The sequence below is a fragment of the Carcharhinus amblyrhynchos genome, chromosome 16 (assembly GCF_965287045.1).
Source record: "Carcharhinus amblyrhynchos chromosome 16, sCarAmb.v2.hapA, whole genome shotgun sequence".
Lineage (NCBI taxonomy): Eukaryota > Metazoa > Chordata > Chondrichthyes > Carcharhiniformes > Carcharhinidae > Carcharhinus > Carcharhinus amblyrhynchos.
The window spans coordinates 59490586-59515733 of NC_137339.1; the positions used below are offsets into that span (position 1 = coordinate 59490586).

The window sequence follows — 25148 nt, forward strand, 5'->3', positions numbered from 1 at the left end:
CTGTTCAGAGATGTCCTTGACTCTGGCACCAGGGAGGCAACACACCATCCTGGAATCTCGATTGCGACCACAGAAACGCCTGTCTAGCAAGTCCCCTATTACCGCTGCTCACTTGCTCTTTGCCTGACCCTGTTCTACAACAGAACCAGGTGTGGTGCCACAGGCCTGACTGCTGCTGGTATCTCACCATGCCAGGCTATCCCCCTCAACAGTATCCAAAACAGTATACCTGTTAGAAAGGGGAATAGTCATAGGAGACTCCTGCACTACCTACCTGACTTTCCTGGTGGTCACCCATCTACCTGATTAAACCTGTGATATGACAACTTCCCTGTAACTAGTGTCCATCACACTCTCTGCCCCTGTATGCTCTGCAATGTGTCCATCTGCTATTCCAACTGAACAATGCGATCTGTGAGGAGCTGCTGGTGAACACACTTCCTGCAAACAAAGTTGTCAAGGAGACTAGATTGCTCCCTAATTTCCACATCTGATAGATCCGTCTTCTCTCTCTATACATATATTTATATAGCCCTCTTGCATGTGTGAATGTGTCCCTCTTCACACCCTCCCCCCTCCCTCTCCGGGTAGGTGGGACTGCCATATGAGGAGAGATTGAATCAGTTAGGATTATATTCATTGGAGTTTAGAATGAATTGGGAGTCTCATAGAAACACACAAAATTTGATCAGAACTGTACAGCACAAATGCAGGAAGGATATTCCTGATGGCTGGGTTATCCTGATGTGGGTATGCCGGCGTTGGACTGGCGTAAACACAGTAAAAAGTCTGACAACACCAGGTTTTAGTCCAACCTATTTATTTGATAATATACTCGCAAGCTTTCGAGGGGTTACCCTCTTCGTCAGGTGCACCTGACGAAGAGGGTAACCCCTCGAAAGCTTGCGAGTATATTATCAAATAAATAGGTTGGACTAAAACCTGGTGTTGTCAGACTTTTTACTGGGTTATCCTGACCAGGGCTCAGAGTCTAAGGATATGGGGTAAATCTTTCAGGACCCAGATGAAAAGAAATTTCTACACGCAGGAATTTACTATGTCAGAAAGCAGTTGAGACCAAAACATTGTATGTTTTTCAGAACAAGTTGGATACAGCTCTTAGGACAAAGGGGGTCAAAAGATGTGAGTGGGAAGCAGAATTTGATGGTCAGCCATGATCAAAATGAATGGCAGAGCAGGGTCAAAGGACCAAATTGTCTATGTTTTGCTCCCTCTTATATTCCCACACACTCCCCTCTCTCTCTGTGTCTCTGTCTGCCTATCTCTTTGCGTCAATCTGTCTGTCCCATTCTCTCTCTGTCCCTCTTCCTCCAGCTATCCATCTCTCTCACTCCCTTTGTCTCTCTCTCTGTCTCTGGCCCACTCTTTCTCTGTGTCTTCTGTCTCTCTCTGTCCCACTCTTTCTTTCTTTCTTTCTTTCTTTCTTTCTCTGTGTCTGTGTCTCTCTCTCTCTTTCTCTCTTTCTGTCTGTCTGTCTCTTCAACGGTTTTTTCACTCACTCTCTCGCTCTCCGGATTTTTCTCCGCATTCATATCAAAGGTTCAACCAATCAGCGCTCACCACCTGCAGCCGCCCCACCAATTAGCGCTCATCACTCGCAGCCTCCCCGCCAATCAGTGCTCACCACCTGCAGCCGTCCCGCCAATCAGCGCTCACCGCCTGCAGCTGCCCCGCCAATCAGCGCTCACCGCCTGCAGCTGTCCCGCCAATCAGCGCTGCTCGGCCACCCCCCTGTGGTCTGATTGGTTGATTACAGATTCCTCTCCCGGGGGAGAATGGTTGAAATCGAGGGCATGTTACACATGCGCAGAAATATTCGGCGCAGCATCCGGCTGAGAGAAAAAGTGAGAAACGTAGAGTGAAATGGACAGAGAGAGAGAAATGTGGAGAGAGAAAATGGAAGGAGAGAGAGAGAGAATGAGAGAGATAGGAGATAGAGAAAAGGATGGCATAGTGGGTAGCACTGCTGCCTGAAAGCACCAAGGGACTTGGTTTCAATTCCGGCCTCAGATTACTGTGTGGAGTTTGCACGTTCTCCCCATGTCTGTGTGGGTTTCCTCCGGGAGCCCCCGTTTTCTCCCACAGTCCAAAGTTCTGTGGCTTGGATGGATTGGCCAGAAATAAACACTTGGAAAGAGAGAGGAAACAGACATGGGGGAAGGGCAACTGACAAAGTGGGTTAGCAACCAGGGTGGAAAGGGGATGGACACAGAGGGAAAGAGACAGATGGATGGGGAAAGGGAGGTTGCGGGTCAGGGAGAGGGAGTAAGAATGCGAGATAGATAGGGAGGCAGATGGAGGAGGATAGAGAGACGGAGACCGTGACAACACCCACTCCTTCTGCACCCTCAGACCTGGCATTCCCTCCTTGTCCCATCACCCTGCCTCATTTCCTCACTCCCTTCCCCTCCACCCATCCCCAAATCCCGGGTTCTCTCACTTCTCTGTTTCCCTTACCTTACTGAGAATCCAGAGATTCTGATGGTGCTGTCTTTTCCTTGTTTGTGTCTCAGGATTGCCCTCTCAGTGAACGAACATAACGCCTGAGCAGAGAACTTTCCTGAAGGCCCCGTGTCCGTTGCTTAGCCGGAATGAGTGACGGAGATAACAACCCAGCGGCCATTCCTGTTCCTGTTGTGGACGTTCAGGGTGACGGTCGCTGGATGTCCCAGGTAAAACAACAGCGAAATAGCAGCCACTTTCTTTGTAAGTCACATCAGCTGGCCCTCAAAATGTAGGAGGGACATTTTGCCTTCCAGCTCAGTCCTGCTTTATCCATGTGCCACACTTCCACTTTTCTATCCTCCTCAGGGATAGCTGATAGAATTGCAGACTGATTACAGTACAGGAGGAGGCCATTCGTTGCACTGTTTGTGCTGAAGAGCAAATCTGTTATTTCCATCTCTGCGCCTTTTCCCAATTGCTGCGCGTCTGTTGCTGTTTAGTTTCTTCGCCATTTCTCTTCCCAAATCTGCATCTGCCTCCACTACACACGCGGACAGTACGTTCCAGATGCTAGCCAGGCTCTGCATGGTCTTCTATGTGTCAGCTCTGCTTCTCAATCTTTCCATCTCTGTCAAATCTCATCGCAACCTTCTTTTCAAGGAGAAACAGTCCCAGCTTCTCCAATCTACCTGCATGACTCAGGTCACTTACCCTTGCAACCATTCTTGCGAATCCCTTCCATACTCTCACCAAAGACTTTGCATCCTTTCAAATTATCTGGCCAGGAATTACCAATATTCCAGCTGGGACCAAACCGGTAGTTTTGTAAAACTTGAGTGTGCCTGAAAAATACATTTTGTCAAAGCTTTTAATCTTATACTCACCAGGTCACTACCAAGAGCACCAGTGGAAACAACAGCTTTATATTGTGTGAGGAGTGAGTGTTGATTGGTTGGTAAGCAGATTCTGATGGATAGAGGCATTGCCATGGAGAATGCACCAGTTAACTTAGAATAGCTGCCAAGCTGTATTTGGGAGTTTAACTGCTTGGCACTTAACTGTCAGTCACCATCAACTGGTGCATTCTCCATGGCAATGCCTCTACCAAGCAGTCCACATGCTAATCAGTCAGCACTCTCTCTTCATTTAGTAGAAAGTTGTTGTTTTCATTCAGATTGGTATCCTTGCCATTGACCTGATGAATACAAGACAAAAAGTTTGAGAAAATGTCTTTTTTCAGCCATACTCAAGTTCTATGCTACCAAATGATGGTATTATAACAAAAATGTTTCTTCTTGGTTTTGGACACTTATTCATAAAACCTGGAATGTATGTCTTGACCATCTTTCTCAACCTGTCCCACCACTCCTGTTTTGTGTGTGCACATCCACAGCTCTCTGCTCCTGAAAGCCCGTTTCTTTCAGATTGCTTCTCCTCAATCCTCTGACCAAAATGTATCTTTTCACACTTCTCGGTGATAAATTCCATCCACCCTTCAACCGCCTTATCACTGTCCCCCTCCTAGCTCTCAGTGCTTCTACATTCTATTTCGTCTTCAGAGTTTGAACTTGTGGCTAAGATCATTTGCCTGTAAATGTGGAGCTTGGAGAGTGGGGAACTGAGTACTGACCCCTGGGGAACATAAGAAGTAGGAGCAGGAGTAGGCCATCGAGCCTGCCCTGCCATTCAATAAGATCATGGCTGATCTGATAGTGGTTCAGTTCCACTTACCCACCTGCTCTCCATGACCCTTAATTCCCTTATTGGTCAAAAATCTACCTATCTGTGACTTAAACACAATTAATGAGGTAGCCTCCACTGCTTCAATGGGCAGAGAATTCCAAAGATTCACCACCCTCTGGGACAAGAAGTTCCTCCTCAACTCTGTTCTAAATTGACTCCCCCTTAGTTTGAGGCTGTGCCCTCTAGTTCTTGTTTCCATTCTAAGTGGAAATAATCTCTCTGCTTCTACCCTATCTAGCCCCTTCGTTATCTTATATGTCTCTATAAGATCTCCCCTCAGCCTTCTAAACTCCAATGAGTGCAGGCCCAGTCTACTCAATCCCTCCTCATAAGCTAACCCCCTCATCTCCAGAATCAACCTGGTGAACCTTCTCTGTACCCCCTCCAAAGCTAATATATCCTTTCTTAAATAAGGGGACCAAAATTGCACACAGTACTCCAAGTGCAGACTCACCAGTACCTTGTACAATTGCAGCAAGACGTCCCTGCTTTTATACTCCATCCCTCTAGCGATAAAGGTCAACATTCCATTTGCCTTCTTGATCACCTGCAAACTGAGTTTCTGTGATTCATGCACAAGGACCCCCAGGTACTTCTGCATAGTAGCATCTTGTAATTTTTCACCATTTAAATAATAGTCCATTTTACTATTATTCCTTCCAAAGTGGATAACCTCATACTTGCCAACGTTATACTCCATCTGCCAGATCCTTGCCCACTCACTTAGCCTACCCAAATCTCTCTGCAGATTTTCTGTGTCTTCCACGCAATTTGCTTTCCCACTTATCTTGTGTCATCCGCAAACTTTGTTACCCTACGCTCGATCCCCTCCTCCAGATCATCTAGGTATATGGTAAACAGTTGAGGCCCCAGCACTGATCCCTGCGGCACACTAGTAGTCACCAACTGCCAACCGGAAAAGCACCCATTTATTCCAACTCTCTGCTTTCTGTTAGATAGTAAGAAGTCTCACAACACCAGGTTAGAGTCCAACCAGTTTATTTGACAGTAATCTTACAAGCTTTCAGAAATGGTGTTCCTTCGTCAGGTGCATCGGGACACCTGACAAAGGAACAACATTTCCAAAAGCTTGTAAGATTACTATCAAATAAACTGGTTGGACTCTAACCTGGTGTTGTGAGACTTCTTACTATGTTTACCCCAGTCCAACGCCAGCATCTCTATGTTCTGTTAGATAGCCAATTCTCAATCCACGCTAATACTTTGCCCCAACTCCATGTACCTTTATCTTATGCAGCAATCTTTTGTGAGGCACCTTATCGAATGCCTTCTGGAAATCTTAAAAACAACACATCCACCAGTTCCCCCCTGTTAACCACACTCGTTACATCTTCATAAAAATCCAGTAAATTCATCAAACGTGACTTTCCCTTCATGAATCCACGCTGCGTCTGCTTGATTGAACCATTCTTTTCCAGGTGTCCTGCTATTTCTTCCTTAACGATAAATTCTAGCATTTTCCCAACTACGGATGTTAAGCTAACCGGCTTGTAGTTACCCACCTTTTGTCTACCTCCCTTTTTAAACAGTGGTGTTACGTTAGCTGTTTTCCAATCAGCTGGCACCTCCCCAGAGTCCAATGAATTTTGATAAATTACAACTAGTGCATCTGTTATTACTTCTGCCATTTCTTTTCGTACCCTGGGATGCATTCCATCCAGACCCAGGGACTTGATACCTGGGATTTGGGGTGCGGTGCAGTTATCTAATGAGGAAAGGTTGGACTGGCTGGATTGATTGGAGTTCAGAAGAACCAGAGATGATTTAATATATATACATCTATATATATTTAATCATAAGTTCATGTGATGAGGGTGTCAGTAGCTGGGCCCAGCATTAGATGCCCATCACTAATTGCCCATTGAACTGATTGTCTCGTTCGGATATTTCAGAAGGGCAGTTAACAGTATAAGTTTTTTTGGGGGGGTGGGATGTGGGGGGCATCAGGTAGGAATGTGAAGCGGCAGTCATGATCTTATCAAACAGTGGAGCAGACTAAAAGCATCAAATGGCCTATTCCTGCCCCTAATTCATACGTTCTTGTTGTCCAGGAAGAAAAAACCAACCATTTGAAATCTGCCCCTGGAGGAAACCTGATGTCACCTAACAATTGGCAATCTCCACTCTCCTTTTTTATTCCACAGGCTTCATTGCTCCCCTGCCCTAGCCCCTTAACCCCGTGGTTAATCCACCTAACCTGCACATCTTTGGACTGCTGGAGGAAACCCACGTAGACACGGGACAATGTGCAAGCTCCACACAAGCAGTTACCCCCTAGCCAAAATTGAACCCTGGTCCCTGGCACTGTGAGGCAGAAGTTCAAAGTACTGTGCTACTATGCTGCCCTTCATTACATGACATTTTATCCCAGTTCCAAAGCTAGACATCACAGTTTGTTGATGGCACCAGATTAAGTAGCAGGGGTTTGATCATACTTGAGACAAAAGCAATTTGTCTCCTCAGATCTGTTTCCCCCACCCAGCTGCTGTGACCATGGCTGATCTGTATCCTAACTCCATCCACCTGTCTTGTCTGCAGAATGCGATGCAGACACGATGGGCCTCTTTCTGTGCAGTAAAATTCCACGACTCTAAACCCTGGCCCACAAAAACGTCATCATTTTCAATTTGAAACTTCTTTGCACTGGCTTTTGAAGTGCCAGGAAATGTTCTGCACTTCTGCAATCCAGCTGCAGAAATTCTTTGCAAATGTCTGCCTTCCCATTAGTGTGCAGATTCTAATTTTTATGTTGATGTTCCCTTCTGGACTCCTACTCTAGCAGAAGTAAATCCCCTGGATTGACCCTTTTGAAATCCAAAAGCACCTCGGTCAAATCATGTCATGAGTTCCAAGGGGGACAAGCCTAGTTTGTGTAATTTGAACCATCAAGTCCAGCTAACACTCTGGTGAATCTAATCTGCTCTGCTCTGCTTCGCAGTCCTTCCAAAGCCGTATACTTCCTAAAGTATGATGTGTAGATGTGTACATAGTACAGGTCTGGCCAGGGCTTTATACAGCTGTTGCTAAACCTGCATGATGTCTATAATGGCTAACATTCCACTTGCTATTTTGACTTTTCTTGCCTCACCTTTTTCTTCTGCACCTGACTTGTCCTTTTAAATTTTTTCATGGGTTGTGCGTGGCTAGGCTAGTATCAGGAATGGGTGGGTTGTCTCATAGTGAAAGGTCAGAGCAGTTGGGCCTGTATCCATTCAAATTTAGAAGAGTAAGATTTGATTTGATTTATTAATCACGTGTATTAATATATTCTTGCATTCAACCCCTTGTTTCCCATATTTTGTGCTCAAAGTCTATTCTAATGCTTTTGGAGTTTGGACCTGGAGTTTGATCCAGCAATTTGTCAAAGCTGAGGTCGCTGCTTGAATATTTTGTTCTTGAGTTTTCTCGCATGATCACAGGGTGCCATCACTTCCCTGAACATTAATCCCTTTGTATCCTACAGCACAACCGCTTTGTGGCTGACACGAAGGACAAAGAACCTGACGTCCTGTTCGTGGGAGACTCACTGCTTCAGTTACTCCACCAGTTTGAGGTGAGTTCCGCACCCCCCTCAACGGAAGGACCACTGGAAAGGAACATTCAACGTCGGAGCAGGAGGAGGCCATTCAGCCCATTCCTGCCTTCTCTGCCATTCAATAAGTTCATGGCTCACCTGATTGCTATCCTAAATCCCCTTCACTGGCTCACTCGCCCTTCACCCCACATAACTAACCCTTGACCCCAGTGTCGATCAGACATCTGTCCAACTCAGCCTTGAATAAATTCAATGAACCATAGCTCAGCGCTGCTCTCTGGGGTAGGTGAATTCCATAGACTAACCACCGTCTGAGAGAAAATAATCCTCTACATCTCCGTCTTAAATGGGAGACCCCTTCTTCTCAAACTGTGTCCCCTGGTTCTGGTCTCTGCCACATGTGGCACCATCCACTCAGTACCCACCCTCACAAATCCCCCTCAACTTGTCTCAATATGATCATCTTTCATTCTCCCAAACTCCAATGGGTACGGACCCAACCTGTTCAACCTATTTACATGAGATAACTCCCTCACCCCAAGAATGAGTGGAGTGAACCTTCAATCGGCTGCCTTGAACACAATACTATATATTTTTTAATACAGGAGATCAAAACTCTTGCATTCCACTTGTGAACGCTGCCAATCTTGTCTGCACAACAAGAAACCTGCTCTGCAGTTCAGAATTGTACCACACAAACTGCAGCAAGGATGGAAAATGTTTAAAATTGCACCAAGATAGTGTGTGTGGCAGGGCATTTGTTTTGCTGCTGCCCACTGTGTCCATATTCCCATCACCCAATATGGGCAACATCTCACTCTTTCCCTGTGTGTCACACTCCATATTTCTCTGTCTCTCCCTATTTCACCCTCTATGTCTGTCTCTCTCTCTCCATGTGTGATATTCCTTGTTTTTCCCTGGGTCACACTCCATTTCTCTCTCTCCCTCCCTCCCTCCGTAACCGTCGCCCAGGTGTGTCACACACACTCCATGTTTCTGTCTGTTGCTCTGACCCTTACGGCTGCTTCTCTCTGGACAGATCTGGCGTCAGTTATTCTCACCACTTCATGCGCTGAATTTTGGAATTGGAGGCGATGCGACTCAGCACGTCCTGTGGCGGCTGCAAAATGGAGAACTGGAAAACATCCGACCAAAGGTATGGATTGAGGGAGCACCAGGAATAATGGATCAGAGGGATAGATTGAGGGAGAGTAGGGACTGTCAGAACAAAGGGATAGTTTGAGGGAGAACCAGGAATTTTGGGAAGGGTACATATTGTGTGAGACCCGGGAATATTCTCTCTCATATTTTGAGTTTGTAGAGTGAACAGGATTAAATGGAAGCAAATTTGACCATGGGTCCAAAGGAACCTATTTGTGCTGTGGATTCAGAGATTTTCCCAACTATTCAGATTGGCTGGTTAAGAATCCAACTGAGATAACACTGAAGATTTGATTAGCGCATTTCACAATATCAGAACCACCCCTAGACCCAGTGGAAGCAGCTTCAGTGTTTAGTCAGTGATGTAATCTCAAGATATGCAACGAGGTCTTCTCGGGCAGGGAGAGGGCCCCAGTCTGCACTGAGTGATGCCCTTTGAGGACACCTCTGACAATGCAGTACATCCACAGTCCTGACGCTGAGGAGTACTAGACTGGACTCTAGGCTCTAGCGTTCAGCATGGGACTTGAGACTATGACATTCGCAGTTGTGTGTAGGCAAGCACCAAAAGGAACCATGACTGTCATTTCATAAGGAAGGTGACAATGGGACAGCTAAGTGTGATCAGGTCTATTGGTTTAATGGAGTCTAAAGCACTGATACAGAGCTCTGGGCTGATTGGGACTGTTCTATGCTGTAATGTCTGTGTATATTTCGTGTTAGATATGGAGCTGGTTGGAAAGTGAGAGGCAGAGAAAGGGCCACCAGGGATTTGACTGTGAGTCGGGTGGAGTCTCCTGGGGATCTGTGCCCTGCCCACATTTTTATTTAGAAATGAGTTGGATAAACAAGAGTTGTCCGAACAAGGAGGAGGCCACTTGGCCCCGCCGAGCCTGCTCCCCTATTAAATAAGATCATGGCTCATCTGATAGTTACCTCAAATCTGCATCTCATCCACCCCCAAGAATGTATCCATTCCTGTTAAAAATATTAAAACAATTGCTTCCCCTGCCTGTTCAGGAAAAGGGTTCCAGGGACTCACCCTCCTCTGAGAGAAACAGTAATCCCTACATCTAGATTCTCTCACGAGGAAGGATCCTCTCCACGTCCACCCTGTCAATACCCCTCAGGATCTTGCATGTTTCAATCAAGTCGAGTCTTACTCTTCTAAACTCTAACCTTTCCTCATAAGACACCCACCGATTCCAGGTATCCATCTGGTAAACCTTCTGTGAACTGCTTATAACAAATCGTGGATTCCCTACAGTGCAGATGGAGGATATTTGGCCCATAGAATCTGCACTGAGTCTTTGAAAGAGCATCTTACTCAGGTTCACCTCATCCCCATAACCCTGCTAATCCTCTAAACAATGCACCTTGGGACACTAAGGATCAATGCACCTAACCTGCACATCTTTCAACTGTGGATGGAAAGCAAAGCATCAGGAAGAAACCCACACTGACATGGGGTGAATGTGTGAATTCCACACAGTCACCCAAAACAGGAATTGAATCTGGGTCCCTGTGCTGTGAGGCAACAGTGCTAACCATTGTGCCACCATTTAATCCGTTGGTATTTCAAAGGTTTCTGATGACTCAGCAAAGAGTGGGTGTGGGATGAGAAAGGGGCTTTGGCTGATGAGTAAAGCTGTCACAGATTGAATCTGGGTGGTGAAGTGTGAGATTGCTGTTGAAGTCAGTCTTTTCCTTGTTCCCTCTGCGCCCAACTTACAACACCCATCCCTGTCTGCAGGTCATCGTTCTTTGGGTGGGAACGAACAATCATGAACACACAGCGGAGCAGGTGGCAGGTGGAATTGAGGCCATTGTCCATCTCCTGAATCAACGGCAGCCCCAGGCCAAAGTCATCGTACTGGTGAGATGGGGTCGCGGTGGGAGAGAGAGCCTGATGGGGTGTGCATGGAGGGGGCAGACAGAGGGTGCTATGGGGAGAGGAGAGCGGGAGGGTGTTGTGGTGGAGAGGACGCCAGAGGGAGGAGGAGTGGGGGACAGGGGAGGGTGCTGTGGGGGAGCAAGGGCCGGGGGGGGGGCGGTGTTGGGGGCGGGCAGGGGGAGTGTGTTGTGGGGGAGAAGGGGGCAGACTGTTGTGGGCAGGGAGGGTGGGGGAGAGTGTTGTGGAGTAGAGGGGGGCAGAGGGGAGGGTGTTGTGGGGGAGAGGTGGGCAGGTGGGAGGGTGTTGTGGGGGAGAGGGGGCCAAAAGGAGGAGGGGGGGTGTCAGGGGGGAGGTGTTGTAGGGGAGAGGGGAAAGGAACAGGGGGAGGGTGTTGTGGGCAGAGGGGGAGCAGGGTGTTGTGGGGGAGAGGGGGCGGGGGGGAAGGTGTTGTGAGGAGAGGGGGACAGAGGGAGGGTGTTTTGGAAGAGAGGGCAGAGCAGAGGGTATTGTGGGGAGGGGCAGGGGAGAAGGGGGCAGGGGGAGTGTCTTGGGGAGAGGGGGCAGTGTGACGAGATAGTAATGGAAGCACAGCATTACCGGGGAGTGGCTGGGTGTACTGGGGGAGAGATAATGTAGTGATGGGGAGTCTCCAGTGTGCGGAGCAGCCATTGTACATGACCCCAGTGAATGTTCAGTATTTGAGCCTGGCCTGTTCTATGCTGCCTATCCTGTCTCTCATACATGGCCTTGTCCTCTGTTGCAGGGTCTGTTACCCCGTGGCAAGGACCCTAATCCACTGCGGGTGAAGAATGCCTTGGTGAATGAGCTGGTGAAGAACACAGTGAAGGATCTCAGTAACACTGTGTTCCTGGATGTGGACCCCGGTTTTGTGAGTTCAGATGGCACCATTAGTCATAATGACATGTATGATTACCTGCACCTCACCCGCCACGCTTACACCAGCGTCTGCAAACTGATCCACAGCCAGGTGCAGCAACTACTGGGAGAGGTTGTCTCTGACAGCGTGAATCCGGGATTCTGATTCCAAAGGGAACGGCCCCTTTGGTGCAGCCGGGACAGCTCTGGCCAGAGGAGCACCCGCTGGAATACAGAGTTTTTACAAAGTAAAAATTTGAATAATAACCCTTCTCCTGACCCTCACATTTTACACTCGCACCCCTCCGCACACCCACCCCCTCCCGGGTCCCCACCCCTTCCCAATCTCTCACGCACATGCATGCCCCCTCCCAGCACATGCACACCCACCCTCCATTCAAACATGATGCTGTCTGCTCTCTCTCTCTGCTGCTGGCATTATTGTAAATGTAGCGTTGGTCACACGCACAGTGACTGACACAATGATAGGGCAAGTGGCCTCTTATCAGTTGGGAGATGTCAATGTGGGATATGGTCTGTGAGAGAGTGTCAGTGCAGGGGTAAGAGCGTGTTGAGGGTGGTGGCCTAAGAGTGCTGATGCGGGGTTGGGGAGGGTGTATCATGGGGATAGGGTGCACAATGGCACAGTGGTTAGCATTGCTGCCTCTCCATGCTAGGGTCCCAGTTTCATTTCCGGCCAAGGGTCACTGCGTGTGTGGGGTTTGCACGTTGTGTCTGCGTGAGTTTCCTTCCACGGTCCAAAGATGTTTGTGTTGGATGGATTGGCCATTCTAAATTGCTCCTTCGTGTCAGGGGAATAACTAGGGTAAATGCACGAGGTTACAACGATACGGCCTAGATTGGATTCTGCTCGGTGCACACTTGATGGGCCGAAAGGCCACCTCCTGCACTGTAGGGAATTCTATGAAAGACTGGGAGAACGGTGAGCCAGCGCTGGAGCAGAGGGAGAATCCAATAGGAGGGAGGATAGATGGAGGGAGTCAGGGTAGGAAGACTAGGGAGAGTAGATTGGGGTCGTGAAAGGAAGAGAATGTGCGTTGGTCAGGACAGTACAGAGAATGTTACAACAAACTAAATTGGGTAGAGGGGGGGTTCAACCAGGAAGTGTTGCATATTAAGATTTTGAAGTAATAAAGTTTACCGTTTTCTTGGGCCTGTGTGGTTTAAAATCCTGAACATTAAACGATTAATGTGGAACCTGGTAATGCTGACATTGGAAAGGAGACAGCTCCCCTTGTGAACCCTGAATGGTGGGAGAGCATGTAGACCATAATTCAGCAGCTGCAGACTGTCATCTACTGTAGACTGTATGCCAATACTGACTTGGAAATAAAAAAGTTGTGCTAATTTTGAACAGCTCAGTTATGTTTTTCTTTCTGATTTGCAGTATCTGCAGTAGTAGACTTTGAGTTGTATTGATATTCAAACTGCATATTATCAGAGCAAAATGTTTCAAAGTGTAAACAGAATCAGTGGGACATCACCGAAGTAAGGATGGATTATTTCTGCCTCAAATGGCTGATTGTGATGTACATCCTACTTCTGAAAGGAATAAAATGACTCCTGTATTGTGGTCATGTGTGATTAATGTAAACATTCGTATCAGCATGGAGAAATTGGGGAGAGTGAAGAAGAAATTTACAAGATTGGTTGTAGGGATGAGTAACTTCACTTATGAGGATACCTATATAGATGACAGATATGAGGATAGATAGGTAGAAATGTTCGCGAACTTCAAGTTTTTAGGTGTCCAGATCATCAATAACCTGTCCTGATCCCTCAAAACTGACACTGGTTTAGAAAGCCCACCAAACACCTCTACTTTCTCAGAAGACTAAGGAAATTTGGCATGCCCAGTATGACTTTATGGTTGCGTAACAGCTTTGTATGACTCCTGCTTTGCCCAAGACTGCAAGAAACTACAAAGAAGCCCAGTATATCATGTAAACCAGCCTCCCATCCATTGACTGTCTATCCTTCCCACTGCCTCGGAAAAGTAGCCAGCGTAATTAAGGCATACTCTCATCCACCTTCTTCCATTGGGAAAAAGATACAAAAGTCTGAGGGCCAACTGACTCAAGAACAGCTTTTTCCCTGCTGCCATCAGAATTTTGAATGAACCACCTCAACTAAGTTGATCTTTCTCTATGCCCTAGCTATAACTGTAATACTACATTCTGCTCTCTTCTCTGAATGGTATGCTTTATGTATTTAGTGTGCAAGAAACAATACTTTTTGCTGTACAGTTATACATGTGACAATAAATCAAATCAAAGGTTGGAGAGGTTGGGACTGTTCTCCTTGGAGAGAAGAAGGCTAAAAGGAAACTCGATAATGTCCAAAATCATTACGAGGGGGCTGGACAGAGTAGATGGGGAGAAACTAACAGGGAGAATCTTTACACATCCAGGACAAAGCATCCCCCTTGATCGCTATCCTTTCCATAAACATTCACTCTCTCCACCATGGATGCACAGTGGCAGCCATGTGTACCATCTACAAGATGCACTGCAGGAATTCATCAAGGTCTTTTAGACAGCACCTGCCAAACCCTTGCCCACTACTAATTAGAAAAACAAGAGCAGTAACCACCTGGAACACACTTCCACCTGGAGATTCCCCTCAAATCACTCACCATTCCTGACTTGGAAGTATATCAGCCGTTCCTTCACTGTCACTGGATTAAAATCCTGGAACTCCCTTCCCAATAGCACTGTGGGTGTACTTACACCTTAGGAACAGTGGCACTTCAAGGTGGTGGCTCACCAGCAAGGGGCAATTAGGGGTGGACAATAAGTGCTGGACCTAGCCCCCAACACACATCCTGTAAATCAAAAATACGTGAAAGGGAGATTTTTTTTGTGTTTCAGAGCTTAACGTGTTAGGGATGGAATGGCTCTTGTGCCCCCTTCCTACCCCCCCATCTTGGTAATGCGAGTGCATCCTGCAACACTTACTCACACCGTACCTCCCATTCGGAGGGAGCTTCATCTTCCACACACCTGCCTCAAGTGAAGAAATGGACCTCCTCTCCCTTTATTTGCAGGTTGGTGGTGGGGTTGTGGACCTCCCATCAACTCGTTGGCAGTGTATGCAGATCTGCTTAGCTATTGGTAGAGATGGATGGTGGGGATGTTTGTTGGGGTTGAGGGGCTTCAGATCACCTTTCTGGCAGAGAAAAAGGATTTGGAACTCTGGCAAGCCTGGTGCCAGGGTTGTGGAGCTTTAGCCTTTATTGAGGGTTACAGTAGATCTCTCTCTTCCTATTGGTGGCTGGCTACTTCTGCCCCCTATTTGTGGGTAGGGAGGGAAAGGCTGGATCGTCTTATTGAGGAGGGTGGTTGGACCTCATGCCATATAGACTGCGGGCAGTGGGGTGTGATGTGTTCCAAAGTGTTGATGAATGTTCCAAATCTGAACCAGATGGAGAAAAAGAAAAACTCAGATTGCAGCACAGCCTACTCATGCCAGTTGGGTATAGTGTAAAATTATTTGATAGTTGATTTAGTCAAATTAAGACTGGATCAATTAATTAGAAACACTAAAACCCATTCGATAGTTTATAAATTTGTTCCATTAATCAGATTTAGGCAATAAGGTTAAAATAAAATCAGGGAAGCCTTTCAATCTTTTTGCATGAATTAAAATATAAAATTTTATAAATCATAAGAGTGAAAACATTTAAGTTAGCCTCCTTACAAAATAAAGGGAAATCAACATGGGGAGCAGCTGATTGGTGAATAGCTGGTGCATATTTATTAAGGTCTTTATTCCTATTCAGCATTTATTTGGACTTTATGTTTATTGCTGTTATGTCAGTTAATACCCTAATAAATATTGGCAAAGCAGGGCATCTCGGTCTCATGGAATGCGCATCCTGTTCCATGTTGGAAGTCCATTAAGTTTCTCATGCCTTGGATGACCACAAGAGGGTGGTGTCCTCAAAGAAGATTTACCATTGGGTTTTGGCATTATGTACGGTGACTTCAACAGACTGAGCGTTTTGGGGAAACATATTTCTGAATGTGATCAGCCTGTAAATTTGAGGGTAGGCAGGTGGTGAGGGAATTGGTTTCCAACAGCTGAGGAAGACCACCAGGTAGGTTGCACAGTATTCCACTGGATGCTTCCTCCTTTCTGACCTCTGCTGTAAGTGAATGTTCCTTTTGGACAGTCCAGCCTGGGCCAAGTCCACAGTTGGCTCAGGAAATATGAGTGGGAAAGCCACTGCAATAGGGAATGTGATAGGGAAACTGGTGTTTCCTTGTCTGCAGGCAGGAATCCAGGATGTCACGTTGCTTGTCTCATGACAGCCTGAGATGTCACATCATCTGCAGAGGGGGAAGGAGTTTTTAAGATTAATATGATGTCAGCCCAGGGAGGAGGCACTTATTTTTGACTTCGGAAAGGAGATACGTCGAGTGGATCAAGCATCGTAAGTAGAATGGGCAAGAGTGGACCCCTAAGCTTGCTCTGTTATTCTGTACAATCACCTATCTTAATTATGCTTTCCTGTCCCCTCCCCACATCCCTCAATTCCCTAGGAGATCAAAAGTCTATCTCAGCCTTCAACAACGTCCACAACCCTCGAAGCCGGACAATTCTAAAGATTCACAGCCTTCTGAATAAATCTCTCCTTATCTCAGTCCCTTTATCCTGAGTTATGACCCCATGTTCAAGGCTCCTCAGCCTCAGCAAAGAAGCTCTCAAGTGTCCACACCTGTTGAGGCCCTTCAGAATCTTTTACCTTTCAATGAGATCACCTCTCATTCTTCCAACCTCCCAGGATCATAGGCCTGGCTTACCCAGCCTTTTGTCACAAGAACAGGGACTGATTGAGTGAACCTTTGCTGCATCACTCCCATTGCGAGCGTATGCTTCCATCAATATGGAGACCAAAATGTGCACAGAATTTCACAGATGTGGCCTCACCAAAGCCTTGAATAATTATAGCACAATTTCTTTGTCCTTGTACTTCAATAGCCTTATGATAAAGGCCAATATATCATTTGACTTCCCAAATTGTTTTCCTGAACCTGCATGCTAATTTTGGGCATTGCAGGCAGGTGTGAGCATAAAATAGTCTGATGATGCTGGCCATGTAGTCTTCACTCATGCAGACTTTCAGTCAAAGGTGTAGACATGGATTGGCAGTGCAGCTGTCAACAATACAGAGTCAACTGAGGTATTGTTTGCCCTGTTGTCCGGAATATTAAGTGCCCATGTAACATTTAGGTTGTTGCGTGGACATAAATCATGGATGGATTTGGGGTTGCCTCCCCTCTGGGAACTGGGAGCTCCCTTCACACCACTAGCCACCTTCACTTCCCCCTCCTAACAACCCCCACCTCCGCTCCCCTAAGGATATCCTCAACTATCCTGCCACAGGACCCCTGGAATTGACCTTGGGAATAGTCCTGGGACTTAGTTCCAGGCACAACACTGCAGTATCTTGTGGCCACCTGCCAATCAATGTTCAATTGAGCGTTAAATAGAAGTGGGCTTCTGAGAGTTGATGGGGTGCATTTTGTGCCAACTCTTAGGATGGCGAGCTATAAGTTCCAAGTATGAATATAGCCAAGTCTCTGAACATCAGCATTTATAAATTTCACACATTATGCTGTGGACAGGGGACAGAAGCAAGCTGAACTTCCTTTATCTTTCTCGCCATCTGTAAGCAGAACTGTTCTAATTTCTGAAATAGGTTGTGGTGGTTCCTCAATCCTTCAATTTGTGACATCAATTTTAAAGTGACTCACAGCAAACTCCCTTTGGGTTACATAGAAACTAAGTATGGGAGCAGGTCATTCAGCTCTTTGAGTCTGCTCCATCATTCATTATAAACACGGCTGATCCTCTATCTTAACACCATATTCCTGCTCTCTCTCCCCATAGCTCTTGACACTTTCAGAGTCTAGAAATCAATTTCTTTCTTAAATATATTCAGTGACTTGGCCTCCACAGCCTTTGACAGATTCACCAGCAGCTAAGTGAAGAAATTTCTCCCCATCTCAGTCCTAAATGGCCTTCCCCACATCATGAGAGTGATCCCTTGTTCTAGACTCCAGCCAAAGGAAACAACATCTCTGCATCCAGTCTAACCTAAAATGTACATGTTTCAATTAGACCCCCCTCTCATTTGAAATTCCAGTGAGTGCAGACTCGGTTGACCCAATCTCTCATCATGCAACAAGGAACTGGTATAAAATGTTTAGCATTAACTGAAGTAAGGTATCCAGTTCTAGGCACCACACTTCAGGAAGGATGTAAAAGCATTAGAGAGGTCCAGAAAAGCTCCATAAGGATGGTTCCAGGTACAAGGATGTTCAGGGGAGATGGTGGCTCAATGATGTTGTCACTAGACTAGTAATCCAGTAAACCTAGGTTAAAGTGCTGGGACCTCAGTTCAAATCACACCATGGTAGACAATTCAATAAAAATCTGGAATTAAAAATTCAATGAGAAGTTATTGTTGATGGTTGTAAAAACCCATCTGTGTCACTAACACACCTTTGGGGAAGGAAATCTACTGTCCTTACCTGGTCTGTCCTACATATGACTCCAGCCCACCACAATGTGATCGACTCTTAGCCCTTCTGAAATGGCTGAGCGAGATACTTAGTTCAAGAAGCTGTTAGGGATGGGCCACATCCCATGAATGGGTATAAATATATAATATTCTGGAAAAAGATACAAAAGTCTGACGTCACATACCAACTGACTTAAGAACAGCATCTTCCCTGCTGCCATCAGACTTTTGAATGGACCTACCACACACTCATTTGATCTTTCTTTTCACTCTAGCTATGATTGTAACACTACATTTTGCACTCTCTCTTTTTCTATGAATGGTATGCTTTATCTGTGTAGTATGCAAGAAATAATACTTTTCACTGTATACTAATATATGTGACAATAATAAATCAAATCAAAATAGGTGAGGATAAGGTGTTCCCACTGATGGGAGGATGGAAGGGATATTGGTTTGAAAGGATTTTTTTTTCCCAGAGGAAAATCTCTTTGATGCAGCAAGTGGTTAAGATCTGGAACCCACTGACATGTAGTGTGTTCAAGGAAGGTTCAAAGATGGCTCAAAAAAATCAGTTGGATAATTAACTGATCAGATAGGCAGAGCAGTGGCAAATGGCATTTAACCACAAAAAGTATGATGTGTGTAAGAGAATTTGATCCGAAACTTGTATTAGAATGTGTGTGTTGAAGTAGATTCAAAATGGGAGATGGGATGAGACCAGTATGATTAATCAGCTCAATGTATGTTACTTAATGTAATTAGTATAGTAGTCAGACCAGCATGACTGTTACTTAATGTAATTAGTATAGTAGTCAGACCAGCATGACTAGATGAAGTGTAACCAATATAATCAATGCATGTGACCCAACGAAGTTAGTATAGTAATCACTCATAAATGAATGTAAACAGTAGCCACTCGGGAGGACAATGGACACTGCCCAGTTGTCCAACTTGATATGTGACAGTAGCAAAAAAGAGAGAATAAAGTAAGCATGTTTTTCTTCACTATTCGGCCTGAGTTAGCTAAACCACGATTATTATGTAAGCAGAATTGTCTAGATAAGGGCAAAGGTCATAACTACCATGGTTTCAAGAAGCAAAGAGATGTAACAATGAATGACCAATCTCAAGCAAGATAGATAAAGGGTCGACCCAGAAACAATGGTGGCTAAACAAGGTTGAATCTTGAAAGTAAGATAAGAATCTTGAGATATGGAGCTGTAATGTGCATAAAAAGACTGTAAGCAGATGGTTCATTGGATTGTTCCGGACATCCCGGCTTTATTGTCTTGTGCTGGAAAATAAAGTCTACTGCTTGGAGGATTAAGACTCAGACTCTCTGTTCCAATCGGCTAAAATCAGTTGTCGTCTTGGGGAACCACGACATGTGATACATTTTCGGAAGACAAATAGAAGCAAGTACACAGTGAACACTATGATGTTAGGAAGCTCTGGGGACCTGGGTTTGAATTCCACTACATTAGATGGTGAAAATTGAAGTCAATAAAAATCTTGAATTTTAAGTCAAATGATGACCATGAAACTATTGCTTATTGTCGTAAAAATCCACCTGAGCCATCAATGCCCTTTTGATTGCATTGTGATTAGCACTTCTGCCTTACACTGCCAGAGACCTGGGTTTGATCTCAACTTTTGGTGGGCAGGGGGTAGGGTGGAAGAGAGCATTGATTTAAGATTGGGGCAGGAGATTTAGAGGGGATTTGAGGAAAAGCCGTTTCGCCCAGAGGGTGGTGGGAATCCATAGAACACGGCCTGAAAGGGTGGTGGAGGTGGGAACCCTCATAACATTTACGAAACATTTAGATAAGCATTTGAAACACCATAGCATACAAGGCTATGAACAAAGTGCTGGAAAATGGGATTAGGATAGGTGCTTGGTGGCTGGCACAGAGACAATGGGCTGAAGAATGCCTTTCTGTGCTATAAAACCAAGGATTCGGTGATAACGACTCTATCTAAGGGAGAAAATGGTGCAGGACAATAGGGAAAGGATGAGAGCAGGTAAAGTTCCACTTGCAGAGAGCTAGCGGGGGAAGGGGCAATGGGCTGAAGGGTCTCTCGCCACGTCAGCCCAGCTGGAATGGGGAATCGAGTGGATCTCTCTGCTGATTGGCGGGGGTGTGGATCGCCGCTTTGTGGATATCTGACTGCTGATTGGCGGGAATTAGACAGCTGCTCCTGAGTGGCAGGGACTGGGTTGCTCAACTCTGATTCGACCATTGTGGCGCCTCGCTCCCTATTGGTGGGTTCTCCGGCTTGCTATTGGAAACTGAGACTTCCCGCTCCCGATTGGCTGAGGGGAACATGGCACCGCGAACTCTGACCCTCGCCAGTCTCGCGAGATCCAAAAGATCAACAAGATGGAGAAAAAACAGTGAGTGAAAAAATAGAGAAATAGAGGGGCAGAGAGAGAGAACAACAGAGACAGAGTGAAACAGAGAGAGAGAGACGGAGAAAGGGAGAGAAATGGAGAGAGAGCCAGCGAGAGATGGAGATAGAGAGAGAGACCGGCGAGAGATGGAGGTGGAGAGATAGAGAGAGACTGGCGAGAGATGGAGGTAGAGAGAGAGAGAGAGACCGGCGAGAGATGGAGGTAGAGAGACAGAGAGAGACTGGCGAGAGATGGAGGTAGAGAGAGAGAGAGAGACCGGCGAGAGATGGAGGTAGAGAGAGAGAGAGAGACCGGCGAGAGATGGAGATAGAGAGAGAGAGAGAGAGACCGGCGAGAGATGGAGGTAGAGAGAGAGAGAGAGACCGGCGAGAGATGGAGGTAGAGAGACAGAGAGAGACCGGCGAGAGATGGAGGTAGAGAGACAGAGAGAGACTGGCGAGAGATGGAGGTAGAGAGAGAGAGAGAGACCGGCGAGAGATGGAGGTAGAGAGACAGAGAGAGACTGGCGAGAGATGGAGGTAGAGAGAGAGAGAGAGACCGGCGAGAGATGGAGGTAGAGAGAGAGAGAGAGACCGGCGAGAGATGGAGGTAGAGAGACAGAGAGAGACCGGCGAGAGATGGAGGTAGAGAGACAGAGAGAGACTGGCGAGAGATGGAGGTAGAGAGAGAGAGAGAGACCGGCGAGAGATGGAGGTAGAGAGAGAGAGAGAGACCGGCGAGAGATGGAGGTAGAGAGAGAGAGAGAGACCGGCGAGAGATGGAGGTAGAGAGAGAGAGAGAGACCGGCGAGAGATGGAGGTAGAGAGACAGAGAGAGACCGGCGAGAGATGGAGGTAGAGAGAGAGAGAAAGACCGGTGAGAGATGGAGGTAGAGAGAGAGAGAGAGACCGGCGAGTGATGGAGGTAGAGAGAGAGAGACCGGCGAGAGATGGAGAGAGAGAGACTGGCGAGAGATGGAGAGAGAGAGAGAGACCGGCGAGAGATGGAGATGGAGAGAGAGAGAGAGAGAGAGAGACCGGCGAGAGATGGAGATAGAGAGAGAGAGAGAGACCGGCGAGAGATGGAGATAGAGAGAGAGACCGGCGAGAGATGGAGATAGAGAGAGAGAGAGAGAGACCGGCGAGAGATGGAGATAGAGAGAGAGAGAGAGAGACCGGCGAGAGATGGAGATAGAGAGAGAGAGAGAGACCGGCGAGAGATGGAGATAGAGAGAGAGAGAGAGACCGGCGAGAGATGGAGATGGAGAGAGAGAGAGAGAGAGAGACCGGCGAGAGATGGAGATAGAGAGAGAGAGAGAGACCGGCGAGAGATGGAGATAGAGAGAGAGAGAGAGACCGGCGAGAGATGGAGATAGAGAGAGAGAGAGAGACCGGCGAGAGATGGAGATAGAGAGAGAGAGAGAGACCGGCGAGAGATGGAGGTAGAGAGAGAGAGACTGGCGAGAGATGGAGGTAGAGAGAGAGAGAGAGAGAGACCGGCGAGAGATGGAGATAGAGAGAGAGAGAGAGAGACCGGCGAGAGATGGAGGTAGAGAGAGAGAGAGAGACCGGCGAGAGATGGAGATAGAGAGAGAGAGAGAGAGACCGGCGAGAGATGGAGATAGAGAGAGAGAGAGAGAGACCGGCGAGAGATGGAGATAGAGAGAGAGAGAGAGACCGGCGAGAGATGGAGATAGAGAGAGAGAGAGAGACCGGCGAGAGATGGAGATAGAGAGAGAGAGAGAGACCGGCGAGAGATGGAGATAGAGAGAGAGAGAGAGACCGGCGAGAGATGGAGATAGAGAGAGAGAGACCGGCGAGAGATGGAGATAGAGAGAGAGAGAGAGACCGGCGAGAGATGGAGATAGAGAGAGAGAGAGAGACCGGCGAGAGATGGAGATAGAGAGAGAGAGAGAGACCGGCGAGAGATGGAGATAGAGAGAGAGAGAGAGACCGGCGAGAGATGGAGATAGAGAGAGAGAGAGAGACCGGCGAGAGATGGAGGTAGAGAGAGAGAGAGAGACCGGCGAGAGATGGAGGTAGAGAGAGAGAGACTGGCGAGAGATGGAGGTAGAGAGAGAGAGAGAGAGAGACCGGCGAGAGATGGAGATAGAGAGAGAGAGAGAGAGACCAGCGAGAGATGGAGGTAGAGAGAGAGAGACTGGCGAGAGATGGAGGTAGAGAGAGAGAGAGAGAGAGACCGGCGAGAGATGGAGATAGAGAGAGAGAGAGAGAGACCGGCGAGAGATGGAGGTAGAGAGAGAGAGACTGGCGAGAGATGGAGGTAGAGAGAGAGAGAGAGACCGGCGAGAGATGGAGATAGAGAGAGAGAGAGACCGGCGAGAGATGGAGGTAGAAAGAGAGAGACCGGCGAGAGATGGAGGTAGAGAGAGAGAGACTGGCGAGAGATGGAGGTAGAGAGAGAGAGAGAGACCGGCGAGAGATGGAGATAGAGAGAGAGAGAGAGACCGGCGAGAGATGGAGATAGAGAGAGAGAGAGAGACTGGCGAGAGATGGAGGTAGAGAGAGAGAGACTGGCGAGAGATGGAGATAGAGAGAGAGAGAGAGAGACCGGCGAGGGATGGAGATAGAGAGAGAGAGAGAGACCGGCGAGGGATGGAGATAGAGAGAGAGAGAGAGAGAGACCGGCGAGAGATGGAGATAGAGAGAGAGAGAGAGACCGGCAAGAGATAGAGAGAGAGAGAGAGACCGGCGAGAGATGGAGAGAGAGAGAGAGACCGGCGAGAGATGGAGAGAGAGAGAGAGACCGGCGAGAGATGGAGATAGAGAGAGAGAGACCGGCGAGAGATGGAGGTAGAGAGAGAGAGACTGGCGAGAGATGGAGGTAGAGAGAGAGAGAGAGACCGGCGAGAGATGGAGATAGAGAGAGAGAGAGAGACCGGCGAGAGATGGAGATAGAGAGAGAGAGAGAGACCGGCGAGAGATGGAGATAGAGAGAGAGAGAGAGACCGGCGAGAGATGGAGATAGAGAGAGAGAGAGAGAGACCGGCGAGGGATGGAGATAGAGAGAGAGAGAGAGACCGGCGAGGGATGGAGATAGAGAGAGAGAGAGAGAGAGACCGGCGAGAGATGGAGATAGAGAGAGAGAGAGAGACCGGCAAGAGATAGAGAGAGAGAGAGAGACCGGCGAGAGATGGAGAGAGAGAGAGAGACCGGCGAGAGATGGAGAGAGAGAGAGAGACCGGCGAGAGATGGAGATAGAGAGAGAGAGACCGGCGAGAGATGGAGGTAGAGAGAGAGAGACTGGCGAGAGATGGAGGTAGAGAGAGAGAGAGAGACCGGCGAGAGATGGAGATAGAGAGAGAGAGAGAGACCGGCGAGAGATGGAGATAGAGAGAGAGAGAGAGACCGGCGAGAGATGGAGATAGAGAGAGAGAGAGAGACCGGCGAGAGATGGAGATAGAGAGAGAGAGAGAGAGACCGGCGAGAGATGGAGATAGAGAGAGAGAGAGAGACCGGCGAGAGATGGAGATAGAGAGAGAGACCGGCAAGAGATGGAGATAGAGAGAGAGAGAGAGACCAGCGAGAGATGGAGGTAGAGAGAGAGAGACTGGCGAGAGATGGAGGTAGAGAGAGAGAGAGAGAGACCGGCGAGAGATGGAGATAGAGAGAGAGAGAGAGAGAGAGAGACCGGCGAGAGATGGAGATAGAGAGAGAGAGAGAGACCGGCGAGAGATGGAGGTAGAGAGAGAGAGACTGGCGAGAGATGGAGGTAGAGAGAGAGAGACTGGCGAGAGATGGAGATAGAGAGAGAGAGAGACCGGCGAGAGATGGAGGTAGAGAGAGAGAGAGAGACCGGCGAGAGATGGAGATAGAGAGAGAGAGAGAGACCGGCGAGAGATGGAGATAGAGAGAGAGAGAGAGACCGGCGAGAGATGGAGATAGAGAGAGAGAGAGAGACCGGCGAGAGATGGAGATAGAGAGAGAGAGAGAGACCGGCGAGAGATGGAGATAGAGAGAGAGAGAGAGACCGGCGAGAGATGGAGATAGAGAGAGAGAGAGAGACCGGCGAGAGATGGAGATAGAGAGAGAGACCGGCAAGAGATGGAGATAGAGAGAGAGAGAGAGACCAGCGAGAGATGGAGGTAGAGAGAGAGAGACTGGCGAGAGATGGAGGTAGAGAGAGAGAGAGAGACCGGCGAGAGATGGAGATAGAGAGAGAGAGAGAGAGAGAGAGACCGGCGAGAGATGGAGATAGAGAGAGAGAGAGAGACCGGCGAGAGATGGAGGTAGAGAGAGAGAGACTGGCGAGAGATGGAGGTAGAGAGAGAGAGAGAGACCGGCGAGAGATGGAGATAGAGAGAGAGAGAGAGAGACCGGCGAGAGATGGAGGTAGAGAGAGAGAGACCGGCGAGAGATGGAGGTAGAGAGAGAGAGACTGGCGAGAGATGGAGGTAGAGAGAGAGAGAGAGACCGGCGAGAGATGGAGATAGAGAGAGAGAGAGAGACCGGCGAGAGATGGAGAGAGAGAGAGAGACTGGCGAGAG

General features: G+C 47.6%; 2 protein-coding genes across 2 annotated transcripts in view; both read left to right on the top strand.

Moving 5' to 3' along the window:
* The first annotated feature begins 1791 nt into the window (after window positions 1-1791).
* On the top strand, window positions 1792-13071 carry pafah1b3 (platelet-activating factor acetylhydrolase, isoform Ib, gamma subunit). The gene is made up of 6 exons (XM_080205154.1): window positions 1792-1865; window positions 2535-2693; window positions 7694-7783; window positions 8805-8921; window positions 10680-10802; window positions 11584-13071. The coding sequence occupies exons 2-6, from the start codon at window positions 2613-2615 to the stop codon at window positions 11860-11862; spliced, it is 690 nt and encodes a 229-aa protein (XP_080061280.1). The 5' UTR covers window positions 1792-1865; window positions 2535-2612; the 3' UTR covers window positions 11863-13071.
* A 7531-nt stretch (window positions 13072-20602) lies between these two features.
* The window catches only part of megf8 (multiple EGF-like-domains 8), a 91103-nt gene continuing 86557 nt past the window's right edge, over window positions 20603-25148 (top strand). Inside the window, 1 exon segment of the mRNA XM_080205156.1 lies at window positions 20603-20644. The gene's annotated coding sequence lies outside the window, so the exon portion shown is untranslated.